Source organism: Struthio camelus, chromosome 1 (genome assembly GCF_040807025.1).
Source record: "Struthio camelus isolate bStrCam1 chromosome 1, bStrCam1.hap1, whole genome shotgun sequence".
NCBI classification, from domain to species: Eukaryota; Metazoa; Chordata; class Aves; order Struthioniformes; family Struthionidae; genus Struthio; species Struthio camelus.
The window spans coordinates 15,496,481-15,515,050 of record NC_090942.1 but is presented as its reverse complement, the minus strand read 5'-3'; the positions used below and the strand labels follow the sequence as shown (position 1 = coordinate 15,515,050).

At 37.0% G+C, this 18,570-nt stretch overlaps 1 protein-coding gene across 16 annotated transcripts in view; it reads left to right on the top strand.

Annotated features, from left to right (window-relative positions):
- The window catches only part of ATXN7L1 (ataxin 7 like 1), a 124,457-nt gene extending 108,407 nt beyond the window's left edge, over positions 1 to 16,050 (top strand). For 10 of the 16 annotated variants that reach the window (XM_068930140.1, XM_068930138.1, XM_068930171.1 and 7 more), the window contains 4 exons: positions 978 to 1,099; positions 4,560 to 5,499; positions 9,974 to 10,048; positions 10,697 to 13,388. In XM_068930140.1, coding sequence (XP_068786241.1) covers positions 978 to 1,099; positions 4,560 to 5,499; positions 9,974 to 10,048; positions 10,697 to 10,891 — 1,332 coding nt within the window. In that variant the 3' untranslated portion in view covers positions 10,892 to 13,388. The other 6 variants (XM_068930149.1, XM_068930176.1, XR_011138688.1 and 3 more) reach the window with 5 other exon arrangements.
- The last annotated feature ends 2,520 nt before the right edge of the window (positions 16,051 to 18,570 follow it).

Sequence of the window (18,570 nt, the reverse complement as noted above, 5' to 3'; positions counted from 1 at the left end):
ACTGACCTGTTTCACTGCAAACTGGGGTTAGTTTATCGACCAGGCAGTGGTTTAAATTAACTTGTTTAAGCTTGCACTGAAACAGACTTAAGATAAGCAGTTACAGTCACACCCTCTCTGTCTGATCAGCTGAAAAGCAGTATAAACTGCTGCTTCTTTTACTGCATCGGTAGTTTCTCCTCTCATCCAGCGCTTGTTTGACTTTTTCCCTGCATGTTGGAAAGTTGTCATGAGAACGTGATGATTTGTAATAGGTCTCTCTCTCAAAGAGGTGTTGTAGCAGTTCTCTACCTAATGTGACATCCGTCAGAATGACCTAAAAGAAAGGCTAGATTCCCCCTCCCCAGTAGTTTTTCAGTATGGTTCACAATTAATTCAGAAAGTTCTGCAGAGGAAATGGTGCAGATTCTCCTCAGCTTTGCAGCTTTGTCTTTTGGTTGATTTTCATACGCTGTGAAGAGTGTATCAGGTGCCCTGTTGTAGAGGACGTGCCTTAGGTGATGCTTTGTTTTCTTTTACTGAAATGTCCCTAGTTTGTTTCTTTATGAAATAGATGGTAAAGATCATACCACTGTGTCTTTTTCCTCTTCAGTTATATTTTGATTCCTGTTACAGAATTATGAGATTTAAGTGAATAGCATAACTGTGTATTTGAGGCAGTAGGAGTAGTATAAGCCAGAATTGCTCCCCTAACAGTACCGAAGGACTTATATGCTTTCCCTGCTACACGTAGCTACCTGACAGTAAACTGAATTGTTAACGAAGTATGAAGTATACTTTACGCTACCCTGGAACTTCAGGCATGTTTTTCAAATGTCATGCAAAAAGCAATTGTGCTGTAGATAGTGGAAAATACCCTTTTTAAGGTATTTTATCTGCATAATACATATGTGCTTCTTGATGCATAAATAATAATTACTGCATAACATATAAACATTTTTTATTTATAAACCACAACAAAATGTTTTTTCTTTCAGTTTTGTTCCTATGGCAGTCGCTTAATGGGAAGAGGGTACTACGTCTTTGACAGAAGATGGGACCATTTTCGATTCGCACTAAACTCCATGGTAGAAAAACACTTGAATTCACAGATGTGGAAGTAAGTGAGAGTTTTATAATTAGTGGGTAGTTTAACGTTTCTAATTTTGTACCACTTCTAAATTAAACACTCCGTGGGAAGCATTTTTTAAAGTTAGCTTTGTGTTAAGTCCTGCCAGTAATATGAATACAAGTTTTCACTTGGCTGTTAAAGACTTTGCAGTACAACAGAAGACCAAGCTTCTAGTCTGAAGTAAATTTCTGCCAGGTTTAGGACTTTTTTTTTTCAGTCCCTCCATATCTGGGGAGAAGGAGTAGTTCTGTTAACATTCAAGTGCATTAATGCTCAGCGTTTTCTGGGTTTGGAGATATGTCTTGCTGTCATAGGGTTTTACTACACACAGGCTGGTTTCTGCCTGAGACTTGGCAAGAGGCCTATGAGTTGCTCTTGACATCATGGATCTAACGGTAGAAACAGTAGAAAAATGCACCGATGCACCTAATCTTTCCTGAACTGTACAAAAGTCTCTCTAGTGAAATAAACATCTCAAACAGTTCTTTACTCTACTGTTAAAACAGCTCTGGAGACTGTTGACCAGTCTGCAGGGCATAATCAGGGGGACTTTGCATGTTACTCTTTCCTTTCCCTCAGCGTTGGATGGAAAACTTTTTTAAACTTGCATTACACATCAGATTTCCTATTCAGCCTTTGCTCCGTAAGAAAGAAGTGCACTTCGGCAAAAGTGTTGAAGATAGCATAAGATTTCTTTTTAGTCCAGCGCCCTCTAAACTCACTGGCTTTGAGGTCTTAATATTCTATGTATGAGTGCATTCTGAACATGCAATACCTTATATCACATAAGCAGGTTCCAAGCGCTATAGGCTTTGGCTACATGCATGCATTAAAATAGACTATACTATTAAAAAAGAAAGAGCTAGTTAAAACAATTAAGTATTTGAAAGCCTCATGAGATCTACAGATAGATTATTGGGTATTCTGCTATGGAACATGCGTATGTCTTCCAGTATAATGACACTGAAGTGCAGTGTTTCATGTCACTGTTTATTATCAGGACTGTGTTATGTTCATTGGATGGCAGCCATTAGATAAACAAGATGTGATTTTTATTTGAATATATGTTTTGAAACACTAAAGCTTGGCTTGTCTGACTAACCTGCTAACTCGATGCAAACTGCTACTGCGCTGGGAGACCTGTTTTGGAAATGGGTGGGTTTGCTGTAAAAGGACCAGTTTCACGTTTGTTTAGTCAGATAGTGCTTGATCTGCCAGGGGATCCTCTCTTCCAGTTTGTAAATTCGGCTGCCTACTAGAGTCTGTCACTCTGTGTTTTACCTTCCACAAATAAAACTAATTTGATGTCTCCAAATAGAAAGATGAAAACTTTTTATCTATTGGTTTTGTTTGTGAGGAGAAAAGACATAAATGTATCTGAGAAAATGTGTCACTAGTATCACTCCTATAATGAAAAACAAAAACAATCTCTATATTAGTCCTGTGATACAAGGAATAAACAGGCCTCATCCTGCTCCAACTAAATCCAGTTCTAAATATTTTTTCAAATTCTAGCTCTTTCTGCAATCTCTTAATATTGTAATGAGTTCCATCGATACTTATTTGTTTACAGAACACAGGAAGCTCACCGTGCTTGATCCCTGTTGTATTCTTCTGCTGTCCTCAGGCCTCCTCTGGACTTCTCTTTTCTTGTCTTCCCCAAGCAGGGGGCAGGGGCATGTGTAAAGCTGCTGTTTTATAACTGATGCTAGTGCAGCTCTGTAGCTGTGGCTCATCCAGTTGAGACAAGAAGTAGAGTGCAAGGTCATATTTTGAGAACAATAATAACACTTAAGAAGTGCTTTCATCCCTAATTCTCAAAGTATTTTACAAAGGTGGGTAAGAATTATTGGCCCTTCTTTACAAATGGCCCCAGAAACTGCGGAGTGGATCTGGTAAGCAGCTTTGTTCAGAGTTGCCTAGCAAGTCGTGGGCAGCAGAACTCGCTCAGAGTCTGTGTGTAACCCCACGTGTACTTCTGCTGTGAGCGTGGTGCTCTTTCTGAGAGTCTCCATAAGAAGACTAGCTGGAGAGAACACCTGTAGTTAGGATTTGATTTATGATAAAACACTAACACCCCAGAAAGGATTGATTAGGATTACTTCTTTGAGGGCAAGAGTCAGTCTCTAAACATTGCAAAGGTGTCAGCATTAAGGATAGCAAATGCTGAGTTTTGGTGAGGTATAGGATATTAACCAAGAGAAGTAGAACTAAACTGAATTAAATCTTAGTCTAAATGATGAAAAAAGACCACATAATAATTTTGCAAGAGGCATTATGGAAGTCTAGTTCTTTGTTAACACTGGACTAGATAAAGCAAGAAAAGATGTACTACTAGTGGCAGAGTAGAAAGGAAGTTGAATGTAACCTACTCATTTCACAGGTGATGTTATTAAGTTTTATTCTCTGAATAGTATTCAACTAGTTATAGAGCTTACCAAACATTGTTTAATACTCTGTCAATTTTTCAGCGTCAGTGAAATTAATAAATAACTTACCTAGTTAATCGTGACTAACCAGCTCCCAGGTGAGCCCCTGGGAATAGTGCATTGGGAAAGGGATGAGCTAAATTACGTGCTTCCTCCTTTCTTTCTCTAACTTCAGTGATAAAGTGATTCACAAACCCCAAAACTGACTCAGTTGTGACCTTAATCAATCTAACTTGTAAGTTTAGGTTAATATTTAAACTGTTCTGCAACTTTCAGCTTCCAGCAAAGCGCAAACAATGAATGAAACATAGTGACTAGCATGTTTATAGGTCTACCATAAGGCATTTTATTCGTATTTTTGAGTTGTTTTGTAAAATAGGAGGGGAAAAAGGAAACAAAATCTGTAAGAAAGTGATTACATGGCAACATAAGACACTTAATTGCCACATGGGGCCCTTGTGCTGAAGTGGAGGACAGTTCTGGATTAGTGGAAGTACTACAAAGCGTAGGAGTCATGTGCCATGACAGAATTTTGTAGGGGGAAATTATGCTGCATAGTTCTTTACCTAATCTTCTGTCAGGTCTCCGCTACCTTCATGGAATTAATGTGCCTTATTTCAAAAATAAATTTTTAGGAAAATACACTTCAGGATCCAGCCTTACTGAATCCTTACAACATTAAAACACATGAGCCTGTCGTTTGTTGTTGTATTAAATCCCGAAGAACTTAATATTTGAATTGCAAGTTTAAAAAGAACAACAAAAATCAGAAGTAAAAGCATGTTAAGCTGTTGTAGACCACAGAGCTTATTTTGCACTGTGAATATTAAAATATATGTGATTGGTAGAATAGGAGTCATAATTAGAATGATCTAGGTTTGACTTTTTTAATAACTTGGTTCTTCCAGGAAATTAGTTCCTGTCTGTGTTGTTCAGGTGGAAATTTTTAGGTGGAGTGAAAATGCGTATCTAAACCTCTTTTTTTTTTTTTTTTCTTCTCCCCCCACCCCCATCTTTAGGAAAATTCCTCCTGCGGCAGATAGCCCCATGCCTTCTCCAGCAGCACACGCCTCCACTCCTTTTCCAGCATCGGTCTTACAGCCTTTCAGCAACCCTAGCGCAGTATATATTCCTTCAACACCCATCAGTTCAAGAATCACCTCTTCCTACATAATGACATCAGCCATGTTATCAAATGCAGCCTTTGTGACAACATCGGATACGAATTCGATTATGTCACACACTACAGCTTTTCCTCATGTGGCTGCAAGTTTAAGTATCATGGACTCAACTTTTAAGGCGCCATCAGCTGTGTCACCAGTGCCAGCAGTCATCCCTTCCCCATCCCACAAGCCATCCAAAACAAAAACCAGCAAATCCTCAAAAGTTAAAGACCTGTCATCTCGTAGCGATGAGTCTTCAAGTAACAAAAAGAAAAGGCCGCAGTCATCGTCATCGTCTTCGTTATCTTTGCAGACATCTTCCTCATCTTCGTTTTCAGGGTCCCACAAAAAGAACTGTGTCCTGAATCCCAGTTCAACTTTGAACTCCTATCAGGCTACATCTTCCTATAACAGTATGTCTGTGCACAATACAAATAATGGAACAAGCCCACTCAGTGCCAAATCGGAGCCCTCAGGACGGACTTCATTATCAAGTAGTTCAGCAGACTCAGTAAAACATATGAGCATGGTAGTAAGCAGTATTGACTCTTCTAATTTGTCTGTATCTTCTCTTGTGCACCACTCGGGGGACCACTCCCTGGGAGCACATAATGCAGTGTCTTCTCTACCCCTTTCTTTCGACAAATCAGAAGGAAAAAAACGTAAAAACTCTAGTTCTAGTAGCAAAGCCTGTAAAATCACTAAAATGCCTGGTATGAATAGTGTTCATAGAAAGAGCACTGCCAACCTTATTTCTGCGGTGCCAGATCCTACAAGCAGCTCCATCTCTCGGCAGGTAAGGGACTCTTCCAGTTATTTTCTTGCAGGTCATGTTTGACTTACTTGAAATATTTCTTGCATTATGAAAAAGACCGTATAATGTTTGCCTCAGATTGTTTTTAATCACACTACTTATTCCATAGGTTAATACAGAAATATATTTGTATTTATTTTGTACCCGTTATGGGAAGATGCTTTGAGTGTACGAAAAGCATTTATACTATATTAAAATATTTTTATAACAAATTTTATTCAATTAATAAAGTAGCCATTTGTATCTTTGAGAGTAAAACTGAATGTCCAGAATGGATAAATAACTTGCAGAAATTCATTTCTTATCTTAAAGCTGCTCTCTCTGAAATAAATTGTGTTACTAAAACAGGAAGATAAGGGTCAGCATTTCTGTTCATTTGTTTCTTTTCCCAAACTTTTTGCTGATTCATTTTGTAATGTTATGCAACTCACCTCATTTCTCTCCTATGTAAAATGCTTACATCTTCCTTTTCCTGTGGGGGAATCTGAGATGCTGGACCTCAGATGCTGTTTCCTGTTTGAAAGTGGAAAACATTAAGAAGTTAAAATCCTAATCAGCTGTCTTTAATAGACAGGGTTGGGCTTTTTTCAAGCGTTCAGAAATTGAAGAATTCAGTTGAAGAACTGAACTTTTCAGAATATTGAAGTCAGTGCAACAGATAAGGTTGCGATCTCTTATGTCATTACGGAACGTCTTACGTCACGTACCAGTGATAGAGCGTTGATTTTTTTTTCAGGCAGTGATACTATATAAGGACAAAAGTATAAGATACGTGAATTGATAAATGTTGGTGAAACACTGCCAATATTGTCTTTATAATGATCTACTGTTAATTCTGCTAATGTGTCCAATACTCTGTAGTGCAGAGAAAACGAAGCTTGGCCCTAACTTCTGGAAGGCAGTGAGAAACAGAGAAAAGAGGATGCCTTAGAAACTCCAGAGTAGGTAACTTAAGACAATTGAACCATCGGGAAACTCACACTTCCTGAAGGCACGGGTCATAAAATGAGATTTGGAAATAGGGTAATATCTTGGGCAAGGCAATCCGTAGATGATAGTAGTAGGCAGAAGCGGAAGAAAGGAGTGAACAAGTTCTGAAACTTATGTAGCAGAGTGACGATCTCAGAGTGGCTTAACAAGTGTATTTTCTCTTTCCTACTTCCAATAGAGATGCAACTGAGATGATTTGTTTGGCTTTTAAAAATGGATAATGGCCTTATCTTTCTATTGTAAGCCTTTTAAATCCATGTTCTGCAATCAGAACTAATCTGTAAGTCAGCAAAGTCAGTGGAGCATGCTGTAAATTCATCGTCACACATCTGATATTTGAAATGTAAGTGTACCCAAAAAGATTAAATTGCCCAGAGATACAGTATCTCAAATGGGAAGAAAAAGTAACCGCAGATTGTTACTTTGGTACAAATGTTGGCTGTAAGAAATGGACTGCATCCTCTTTTCACAGTACATAGGCTGTATCTGTAGATTGTGCAGTCTGCAGAAGTGTTATAGATCTATTCAGGAGGTCCTGAGTTCAAATTCTCACTCTCCCAGTGACTTGGCATGTTACTCTGGGACATTCCTGTTCCAGTTTGTGGTGCGTTTCAGCACGTTGCACAATAACGGAAGTACATAAAGCATAAAGAATCAGTCAGAGGTCTTTTTTTAATATTTGTGAATATGTAATTTAAACTAATAGCCTTCCCACAAGTGAAGGCTAGATATATGTAATGACTGTTATGCTATAAGGATATTTAAACATTATAATCTTTATATATATATATATATTTATTTATTTATTTATATATAAATATATATGCACACACATACATACATACATGTATGTGTATGTATGTATATATGTAAAAGTATAGTCACACTTTCAGTGCTGCCTTTGGAGCTACACTAATAATCAAAAATAGGAGGTAAAGTGGAGTTAATTGTATTTTCAGATTTCTGATTGGTAGCTAATTGTCCTTGTGACAAGGACACTGAATTGTATGCTATACAAAATAGACAGTTCCTACTGGTTTTATTTTGTGCTGTAAACAAATGAAATGTATACCCACTTAAACATATGGGTCAAATAATATTGCATACTCTGCATGTAATTATTAAAACTCTGGAGAACAGAATATTTTAAATCACTTTTAAGCACTCCTACTTTGATTTTCTGTGTCCTAGAAATGCAAACACAGTAAAAATTCCACAAAAAAAATCAGTGTCACTTACAATCTTGCTCCTGTCCCCTGATGTAATAAGGTAAATTAAATTAAGAGAGTAAGAGCACTGAAAAAAGTGCTCAAGTGACTGGTGATAGGCTCTGGAGCCTTTCTAGTCTAACTCAAGTCTGGCCCAGGTACATAGCAACTGAAAGTCTGAATCATTTGGTTTTGAAGTATACTTTAGGAGAAAAGAATTTGACTCCTGGCATCATCCTAATCCTTTTGAAATGGTGTTTCCATCATTAAAGACCCAGCACAACTGGGAATCCATTCTTATTTTTATTGAGTGTCAAAACTGTTCAGTCTCAGTCTGAATTGCCCTTCTGTTCTTGAATGCAGGCCCTCCAGCTCCGAATTAAGGTGTGCCAGTAAAGCAGCTCAAAGCAGCATGTGTTGCTGCAAGCTGTGTTGCTCCGTGCTTTGTATTATGTAGAGAATCAGTCTGTTAGCCTTAAGAGCACTGAATGAATGAAAGCCTGAAGAGGTAGATTTTACTCCCTTTCATGATTCTAGTATTTCAGCAAGTCAGTTCCTTAGTGGCTATTCTTTTGTGTTTAAAATGGGGATGTTACTTGTAGGCTATTGTAAAGAGTTTTCACATCCAAACTTCAAAGGGCTTTATGAGTACCACAACCATGGATGTAAAGAAGAAAGATTGTAAATCCTCACTTTTTTTGAAAAATGACACATTTCATATGTTTTACCTGATAATATTATTCAGGTGTCTGTTGCAGGCTTATCATGATGTTCTGAATGATTAGGAAGGATTTTACAAGCTTAATATAGCACGTTACTACCTAGAGAACAGCAGCTGTGGCACACAAACAAAAAGCTGACGGGGGCGGGGGGGGAACAGGGTAGGCAGAGCCCTACCCTTTTAATCTTTGTGCACCACAGAATCTGCCTGTTACGCATGAGAACTGACTGTAAATCAAAACTTAATATATTTCTTTTGGATAGAATGTGAATAGAGAAAACTGTCCTAAACAGTCACCATGAGAAAGGGCAGTAGCATGGATATGGATACAAAAAATACATTCCACAATGTAAATCAAATGACGACATAGCAAATGATGTTGCAAAAAGGAAGGAGAAAAACGTAATGTTGGTCTAAACCACCCAAACCAATGCCTCAGTCCCATACGTTCGGTAAGAAACTCACAAATCCACTTCTCACCTTGTTTAAAAGACAGGTCCTTACTACCTCTCCATCGAATGATTAAAGTTGAAATTACTTTAAATCCACTGGTCATGTGAATAACTGTTTAAAATCTAGTCATCTGCCATTTATAGGCAGATGGGCCTAGTTAATTGTATATGAGCCTTTTAATCCCTGGGAAAGTGTTCCTTTTACTCAAGAGCTGTCTCCCCTTTTCGTGTAGCGATAAAAATATCTACAGTATATATACAGTATTGCAGGTGGGGCAGTTTTATTACAATATTTTAACTAAGTATTTTTTAAATGTGTGTATATCTGCTATTAATTTGCAGTCATTCCTCTAAAAAATCTCTGATCCAGTAAATGGATATAATTGCAAATTTAAAGCGCTGAAGTTTGACTCTTCTGGTTTATTATTGCTCAGTAAAGCAAATACCACGACTCTCTGCGTGGAAGAAAACTGAGTAATTTAAGGCATGTCGGCAACGTGCTTTAACCCTCTGACTCCCAAGGTGGAGGTGAGGTCTCTTGGGGGAGTCCTGCGCCCGTGCGCACACTGTGCTCTCTCGGTTGCTGCCTGGCTGCACAAAGTTACTCTGGAGTCTTGATGGGGCCCCAACCCTGACAGCCACCTCTCTGCCCTGCTTCAGCGCCTCTCTGCGCACGTTGCGCTGGGTATAGTTCAACTACAGAGGCTCTTACAGGATACACACGCTAAAGCAGCCATCTCTAATCAGTTTGTACCTCATGTCAGACTGGTCAAAACAGAAGTAAACCAGACACTTGAGTTGGGTTTTGCAACCTCTATTCTCTTAGTTAGCATTTCTTACGTTGTTTTCTGACCAGTAATCATGTTTATCTGCCTTGAAGAGTTTACTTAAAGTATACAGGCTCCAAGAGGTAATTATGATTGTATTTGAAGAACTATGTTTTAAAATGCGCAAGAGCAAAAATACCTGTGCTCCAAATGCAAAGCAATTAGTGCCACTTTACACACACAGGAGAAGGCCATTACTAGCATCTGCATTCAACTGACAAATACTCCTCTCAATACCGCTCAATTAATGTCTTTCAGATTGGAAAAAATAGCAGTGTAGCTTTGTCACAATCCAGTCCTTCGAGTACATCAAACCCGGTACACAACAGACAAGTAAGTTGCTTTAAAAAACAGATGTACTTAAATAGTCTTTCAAGTGGTGTTGAAATATTTTATACTGTAAAGCCTTAAAGTACAATCTCTTTATAAATACATTTATTTATAAATTAAAGTTTTTTTCAGTGAACTAATACTAGATATTTTTCCTCTCATTTAATATTTTTTGCAGCTGTTTTCCCCTCTGATATTTATGAGTAATGAGTTTTCTGCTTGTTTTTCATCACCTGTAATATGCCTCAGGTTATCTTATGTGCAACTCACTGGCTATTCCTTTGGTGATTAAAAAATCAGCTGGCAGCAGCGGCAGCAGCAACAGAAACTATATCCTCTCAGGATCCAGCCAAGCCAGTTTATTTTTTTCTGTCTAACTTCTCCTGTCAAGCAAGATGGCACAGCAGAGTCCCAAAACTGGCACAGAAGGGGCAGCATTTAAAAATAAGTGAAAAGGGAAAAGGGACAGAGAGAAGACAGGGGATTTGACTATTTGCCAAAACTAAATTAAGTAACACAGCCCAATCTGAATTCTTCTTGGCCTGTAAGAAATCCTAATCCCTCCCACCATGCCTGTTTGTCACGCAGACTAGTAGACAGGTAATTTTGTTACTTCCTGTAACTCCTTTTTTTTTTTTTTTTTGTTTTGAGGACAGGTTGTTGACCTGTGATGCAGCCTTCACCTGTTTTGAGGACTCAAGGACCTTTTTTTTTAATCTGGCCTTTACTGTTTGGCTTTCCAAATTTGGTAGTTTATCAAGAATTCATTGTCAGGATGCTTGGTATAAGCAAGGTTTCCCACCTCACCAAGGCGTAGTCACAAGTAAGCAAAAATTCCTGTCCTAGAGAGTTTTCCTGTATGACCATTCAGTATTTTAGAATTGTTATGTATTCTAAATTATACAGGAGCAGTTATTCCAAGTGGCTGTGCTGTTTAATTTTGCCTATGTAGACAAAGCAAAAGATAAAGAGCAAGAACAGTAATTAACACTGTGATAACCCACAACATTGTCCCCACTCAAAATATTCTGAGTCATTCCCATCTTGTGATGAAATGCCAAATAGTAAAATGATTTTTTTCTCTTTTGCTACTGGATGCAAAGGACTGTAGATGTGGAAGAATAACTATATTTGAAGGAAAAAAAGCTGTGGAAAATCCGTTCGCACCAAAATGTTTCTATGGACTGGCATTTTCCTTTGTGAGACACGGTGTTACCAGCTGCTGGTAACAGACATGGGATGAATCTGTTTTGAAGTATAACCCTTTTTGCTTTAACCTCCTCCTACTATATTTGTATGAAATACACTCTACCCTAGGAACAGTGTTTGTTGGGTAACTGTTTCCTAGATCCCATGGGAAAACCTAAGAGTACAAAATATTAATTTTGTGGCAGCATTATGTAAACAGAGGCTATTGCTGAACTTTTCAGCTGCCTGTTTCTGTAACTATGAAAAATCTGTGTCTGCTTGTTTTTAGCCCCAGAGAATCTTTAGTGTTAAAAATGTGTTCCTGTCAGTTTGGTAGTTGAAACTGAAGCTGAGAATAAAAAAAAATTAGATGTATTAGTTTTTATTAAATGTTTGGCTTTTTTAAACCCTAACACAGGATTTTAGTATTTTGACCCATAAATACTGATTACATATCTAATGAATGCTTATCGCTATCAAAATAAATCTGAGCGGCTTTTTGACAGCTTTCATCTCCAATCTGGCAACTGTGTAGTCTCTAAATAAAATTTTAGTCTTAAACTGTGTAGTAATGTTTCTTTATAAAGTTGTTATTAATTAGGTAATAATAAGTGAGAAATATATGCTGTGGCAGTCAAGATATTATTAGGGCAGCCTGAGCTCTCTTGCTTTTAACAGCAATGTTATAATAATCAGGGCGTCCAAGTGAGGCAAGGTCTGTTGGCAGAGATGATCTCTGTTATTACATGGGATATTATAATCAGAAAAAACAGGTAAGTTTTCGTGAATACAAGTCTGAACAACAGACTTTAAACAAGTCACTTGAAACTGAATTGCAGCACCAAGTTAAGTATGAGTTTAGAACAGTTACTCTGGACTTTGCATTCACTATGTTAATTGGTTAAGCAGTTTGTCAGAGAAAGTAGTTGTTATCTGTGGAGCAAAGGGGGAAGTTAGAAGGGGGAGAGAAGATTCTTGTTTCTCAAGAAGAAGGAGAGGAGTCCTTAACAGCCACAGGACATTGAAGGTCTAGGTGAGAATGAGGCATTCTGAAAACTGTAATGGGGCATAAAACCCGTCTCTCTTTTGCACCTATAATTTCTTGTATGCAGTCAAACTAAGAGAGTGAGTTTCCCTCCTCTCTTTCTGAAGTGCCGTGAAAGTGACCTGCTATTGACAACTTCCTACTTTCCCTTACTGATTTGTGAGCTAAAGGTGCCTAGTGGTTATTTTGGTGTCACCCTCATAGTCTCTTCTGGTCATTTGCTACCTGTGATGAAATGCACCGTATTCTCCGATACTGGTGTGTAGGACTCGTGGACTGTGGCGATACTATTGTAGAGCCTGTTTGCTGTCTCCCATTGCATTAAACTCAGTCAGGTTAAACTCAGACAATTTGTTCTTACTTCATGTTTAACTTGAACGTTGCTGCATCTATTTGAGACCTGAAGAAGGGTTTGTATACATAAAAGCTTGTCTGTTTTCCCAACTATTTGTGGTTTAATAAAATACTTTTCCCTACAAACCCTACTTGGTTTTTAATAGACATTAATGGCGTGATGTTTTACAGTTGTACAAATACAAGATTGTTTTACAGTCCAATTCACAGTTCCTGTTGATACTATGTATTAAAAGTTTATTTCCTCCAGAGTTTATCCTTGATATAGGTTTATAACTAATGGAGTGTTTTTGTCTTCAGAGTGTTTTTAGGTGCCTGAATGTGTTAATACTTCAAGACTTCAGTATGCGGTGGTTTTTAAATATTGTGTAACTAGATCCTTTTATTAAAGGACGGTGACACCCATTCTATGCCATATGGTGTTTCCGTACACCATACATAACAAGCAGTTGTAGAGGAAAAGATTCTTCAGAGTTGTCTAATTGTTACTCTTTATTTGTCCTGATACGCTAAGTTAATGAACACAAAATTCACCAAAGCATACTAAAATCAGTCCCAAAATGAAATACGTAGTTTATTCAAAGCAGCTCCTGTAACTGGAGTTGGTTTTTTTCTCTCTTTTTTTTTTAAATGGAGATGGAATTTAACTGGGGAACTTAAAATAAATTCCTGGTTTTAGTCCTGTGCTGTCAGATGCAGATGTTGCTAAAGTATTATGTACTGAAGGACGTTTTGTGATTTTGAACCTGGCTCTGGTTTCTCTTTTAGAAGACATCAAACCGGACTGGTAGAATAAGGACTCTTCCATAACAAGGAAAAGGAACCAGCCTATAATCTCAAGCTCTCAGCAGCCCTACTCCACAGGGTTTTTCTTTTCTATGTCCTGCAGATGGATTTAACCTTTTATGAATTTGTGGTTTTAAAAAGAATGAAATTTACAGAAAACTGTAATAGTGATTTGTTTAGTTTTTCACTTGTATTTGCCACTGATCTGTGCGTTCTGCTTAGTTATGTTTCATGCCTTTTCAAGCTGTTAGCGTTGCAATGCTCCCTTTGTTTCCTCATCACAACACATTGGACATGCCAAAAAAAAAATCTAGATCATGATTTAAATGTATTTTAAATGATCTCTAAATTTTGTTCATTAAATAAAAACTACAGTAATTCTGTATTTAAGCTTGTCCTATGGATAAAAATGGGGTGCATTTCTTAGCAATTTGCAAACAGCTGGGGCACTGCAACTTTAGGGACTAATCCTGACTGGTGCTCTGTATCTACAGCGTTTATTAATTCCAGTGGGAATTCTGAGTGTTCAGCCTCTTCCAGGATCAGGCTCTTAAGGAATCTATACTTCAATCAATGCATAGAGGATTTTTGTGCCCAACGGCAGTTAATGTTACCAGAGGCTCAACATGTAAAATCCCCATATCTTGATGGAGTTCTAGACCCTTAAGATCATAGTACTTGATAACTTAAGTAAACAGTTTGGGTTTGCAAGGACAAGAGTTGAGCAGATTGGCTTGCATTAATAGAATTGCACTGACAGTGTTTCTTATAGGATTACTGAATAATTTTTTAATAAAATATAGATTTTATAATCACGAAACCAATACTAGGTACTGGAACAATAGTACAGAGGAGTTAATTTTTATTTCTACAGTGTTAAAAGTGCACTTATATGCTGGTTTATTTACATCTTCGGGAAAGGCGAGAGACTGCAAATAGGGAGATTATTACTACTTTCTTTTTTTAAAAAAGAAGGCTTACGGCAAATTTTAAGACTTAAAAAAATGTTTAAGCAATTATAAACAAGGCTAGACCCTTTGAAAAAAGTTTAGAAATATTCTTAAAATAAATTTTATAGTGTTAATTTTGTAATAATTTATGTTTTGCTATACTTCAGAGCTAACTGACCGGAATAGTTTCAGAAACAGTATGAAACTTAGGAAAGTTTAAGCAATGTTTATATTTTTAAAATGTTCTTTGAATTATGTTTTTATTGTACATTTCTTCAGACTGAAAAATGTGTACATATCTTTGTTATTTTTGCACAATTTTTGTCTTGTTCAGTTTTAGGAGCAGTACTATGTTGATTTTTTTTTAATTTATTTTGAGTTATGAAACTGCAGGAGTTTAAAAATCTCAGTAACAAAGTCATCCTCTGTAATCAATGAACTGCTATTTCTAGTTGCAGAGGGAAAACAGTGGTTGTGAGATTCAGTGGTTGCTTCTGAGAAATAATGCTACTCAATTACTGAAGGAGCAATTATGTAGTTTCAGGAAGTTTTAGCTCTTTCCATGCATCTTTTAATTGGAAAGGTTGGAATATGAAGCCTGTCCTTTGAATGCTGCTTAAAAGTTTTTTTTCAACTGGCTTACACCTGACAGCATTTCAGGAAAGCTAAGCACCAAGTAAAATCCCACAGTATTCTTTCATCATCAAAGAATCGTTATTTAATTTTATATGTATTAAAAATTTCAGCCTGAAAAGTGAAATGGAAATAAATATTTGAAGAAAATGGATATAAACTGGACCAGCCTATAATGCATTATTAGTGTAGCATTCAGTCAGTAGTTCTTTTTCTTCCCCATTTGCCTGAAAAATCTTGTGATTCGTTTCCAGCAATAGAGGCTCAGAAGCTTTGGTTGTTACACATACGCAATGCATAGGCCCGTCAGCCATAAAAAAGCGACTTGGATAACTTGTATGCCTTCTTTTGTATTGATGTAACAATTGTAAATAGTGCTGATCAACCTTTGTAGAGAATAGTTTATACAGCATATTCTATTATTGCTGATTCTCAGTGAACTATTGTTTTAAAGAAAAAGAAGAAAAAAAGAAATTTTTCTATTTACACCTTATATTTTGTTATGCTGTTGACCCATGGCACTTTAACAAAACTCTGTGGGTTTTGCATAGCTGGTCAGTCATGGGGTATATTAAATAACTGTTGTTGCACAGAAATGAATTTGCACCTGCTATATTGTGCTTTCCTACTACAGATTTTAGAACCTTTTCCAGAAGACTTTTGAAGAAAGCATGTCCAATCATTCTAAAAAAAAGAAAAACGCCATACTTGTACAGCCAATTTCTTTTCTACAATCCATATTTTGTAACACTAAGTATTTTCATTCTTTGTCCTGCACCTTTATGTATTAGCAGTATCAAATAGAATTCATTCCATGCTTGTGATAATTGTAAGCAGAATAAATGTCTAAAGTAGGTGTAAATAGTAAATTCTATGGCTTACAGTTTAAAAAAAAGAAAAAACAGAACAAACGTGTATCTGATTGATACTGCCATGGTTCAACACCGGGCCTGGAGATATTCTCTAGTGAGCGATTGTATTTTTGTTTTTTGCTTTATTATTATTATTTTTTTTTGTAACATGGCTTTGTAAATAAAATAATTTATATGTTTGTAAGAAACAGATGGGTTCTGTCATTATTTATCTTTACAAAGCAAAAATGGTGTGTATTAGAAAACTGACATTTTCTTGCTAGACACTGAAATATATTGTGTGGATAACCAGTACTGAGGATTTGACTGAAGCAGTTCAGGTGAACTGCCCAACTCTCTATATAGGGCTAAATTGCTCTGGGATTATTGTGGTGTTCACATCTACAGTATTTCTGTATTTACCTGTCAGGACATGTGTCGTGATCGGCTACTGAGTTTTTTGCACTGGTAAATCATTTTTAAATTCCTTTGCTTAGCTGTATGCATTTTTATGTTCCTTATCAGTAATGAGGATTAACTTTGCTGGAGCGGCTAGATTTAGGAATTCTCACTTTAATTGACATTGCAAATTTCTAACAATTTTTGTTATAGTTGTTAATGTTAAAAATGCAACATTTATCTAGACATTGAGATTTCAGTGTCTGTGTAAAACCTATTGCAATTAAAAGCAATTGAACTGCAAAGTAGGTTTTTGTATGCAAACACTCAGAACTGGCAGAGGAGATAGAAAGTTGGCCTGCATTAGAGAAAACAATACTTGAAGGGAAAAAAAATTGCCTTCTAGATGAGCAGCTTTTTTATGTAATGTCTTGCACGTTTTGATGCATGTGGCAAAAGCTAACCCTGAACTTTCTCTTACTGCCCAGCTTGTGTCTTGGTCTGAGCTGCTTCTATTTCAAAAACTCTAGTTTTTTTAATCTTGAGGTTATCTTTTCCAGGACACTACAGAGAAACTGAACATCATAAAGTAGATATTGAAATTGCAGTAGATTTTGAAAATTCAGGAGGTCATGAAATATCATCTGACAGAGAGTGGTCCCCAAGTATGGCTGAAAAGTGATGTTTTCTTTATAAGATGCTTTGATATTACTTACAGACAGTAGAAATCAAAACTACAAGCAAGAAAATAAGAGCATTGTCCCCATGGATTATTAGTTGCTTGCTATCATTGTCCATGGCTAGCAGGGGTCAAGGACCACTGAAGTATTTTCTAAGTATGACTGGGTGAGTCATTTGTTAGCACTTGTAGATTTGTTTTAATGGTTTACAAGCTGTTCTCTATCTGGAACTGGCTTTCACTCCCCCTACCTTTTTTCGTTTTGTTTTGTTATGCAACAAGTATTTTTGTTGTAGCAGTACTTTTACTTGTATTATCTAGCATAGTCTATATACCCCCAGTTTCTTAGGTAAGCAGATCAAATTGCAACTTTTTTGTTCATTGCATTGTAGTTTTTATGCTTCTAGTTTTACCAGAGAAGTATTTCTTTTAAAAGAAAATTGTTGCTGTCTGCAATCAGTATCTGTTTTATTCATCCAAATCTGTTAGGATTCACAAATGGAAGAAATGCCAAATAATGATTCCAGAAATATCTGGAGGATATTCATAAAACAGATTCAGACTTTTGAATACTAGAATGTTTATTTCATGCAATTTTTATGCTGTTTTCTTCCTGGAGTACCTCTTGAAAGCTACTGCTCAGAACAAGTACAGACCTCTTTTAAAACATACTTCCCTAAGTAGAAGAAAGATAAAGCTGATATAGTTCAGCAACAGGTCCTTGTCTGCCCTTTGGCTGTATAAGCATAGTAGAAGGTATGCAGTGCGTTCTTGTTCTCATTTTGTAATGCACCACAAATGACATCACAGGCTAGATTCTTTGATTTTGTTTGTTTTAGCTGACCTGCAGAAACATTTAGATCTAGTCTGTGATCTGCTTTTCTCACAAAGGGGCTGTTTAAGGGAAGCTTGACAAAAATAATAGTCAGGATCCAGGAGAGCTTGATTTGAGGGTAAAGACACTAGTAGGGATTCCAGATGATGCACAACATTCAACTTCCTCATTGCAGATTTCCAAAAGCTAAACGATTTAGTTCCAAAATTAGAGCTGGATTTGATTATTTTGAAGCAGTTACTAGCAAGGGTGATAAAACACCTCAAAAAACTCATTTTTCAGAAAAGTTGTTTAGAATGGTCCAAGTGTATTTACAGAATGCTACAGGTGTAAAAGGCCTGTTGGTGTAAACATAATGAATGGCTTAATAAACTGCCATGTGCAATCCGGTGAGTCCAAAGTGTCTGTGTCAGCTGATTTCCAGCCTCACCTCTGCTGAGCCAGAGGAGGGAATGGTGACAGAGCCTCCAGGTCCTGGGAGACCTTGGATGTTTTCACGATGCAGCTGGATAAAGCCCTGGTCTGACCTCAAAGCTGACCTTGCTTTAGGAAGATGATTGGTCAGGTCTTCCAACCTGAATTATCATAGGATCCAAATGTTGAGGAAGCAGTAATGATGATCTGTCTGCAAAGACTATCCTGCAGGGTCAGTTTCTCAGAAATGCTCATTAGAGCCTTCCTAGGCATTTTCATAACAGAGCTTTCTTCATTGCTTGGTCTTAATATTATTCATTAAGTAACTTGGTAGCTATTAGTTCTCCGTAGCTATAATTCCCACTTGGAGTTGCTGATATCCAAGGCCTTA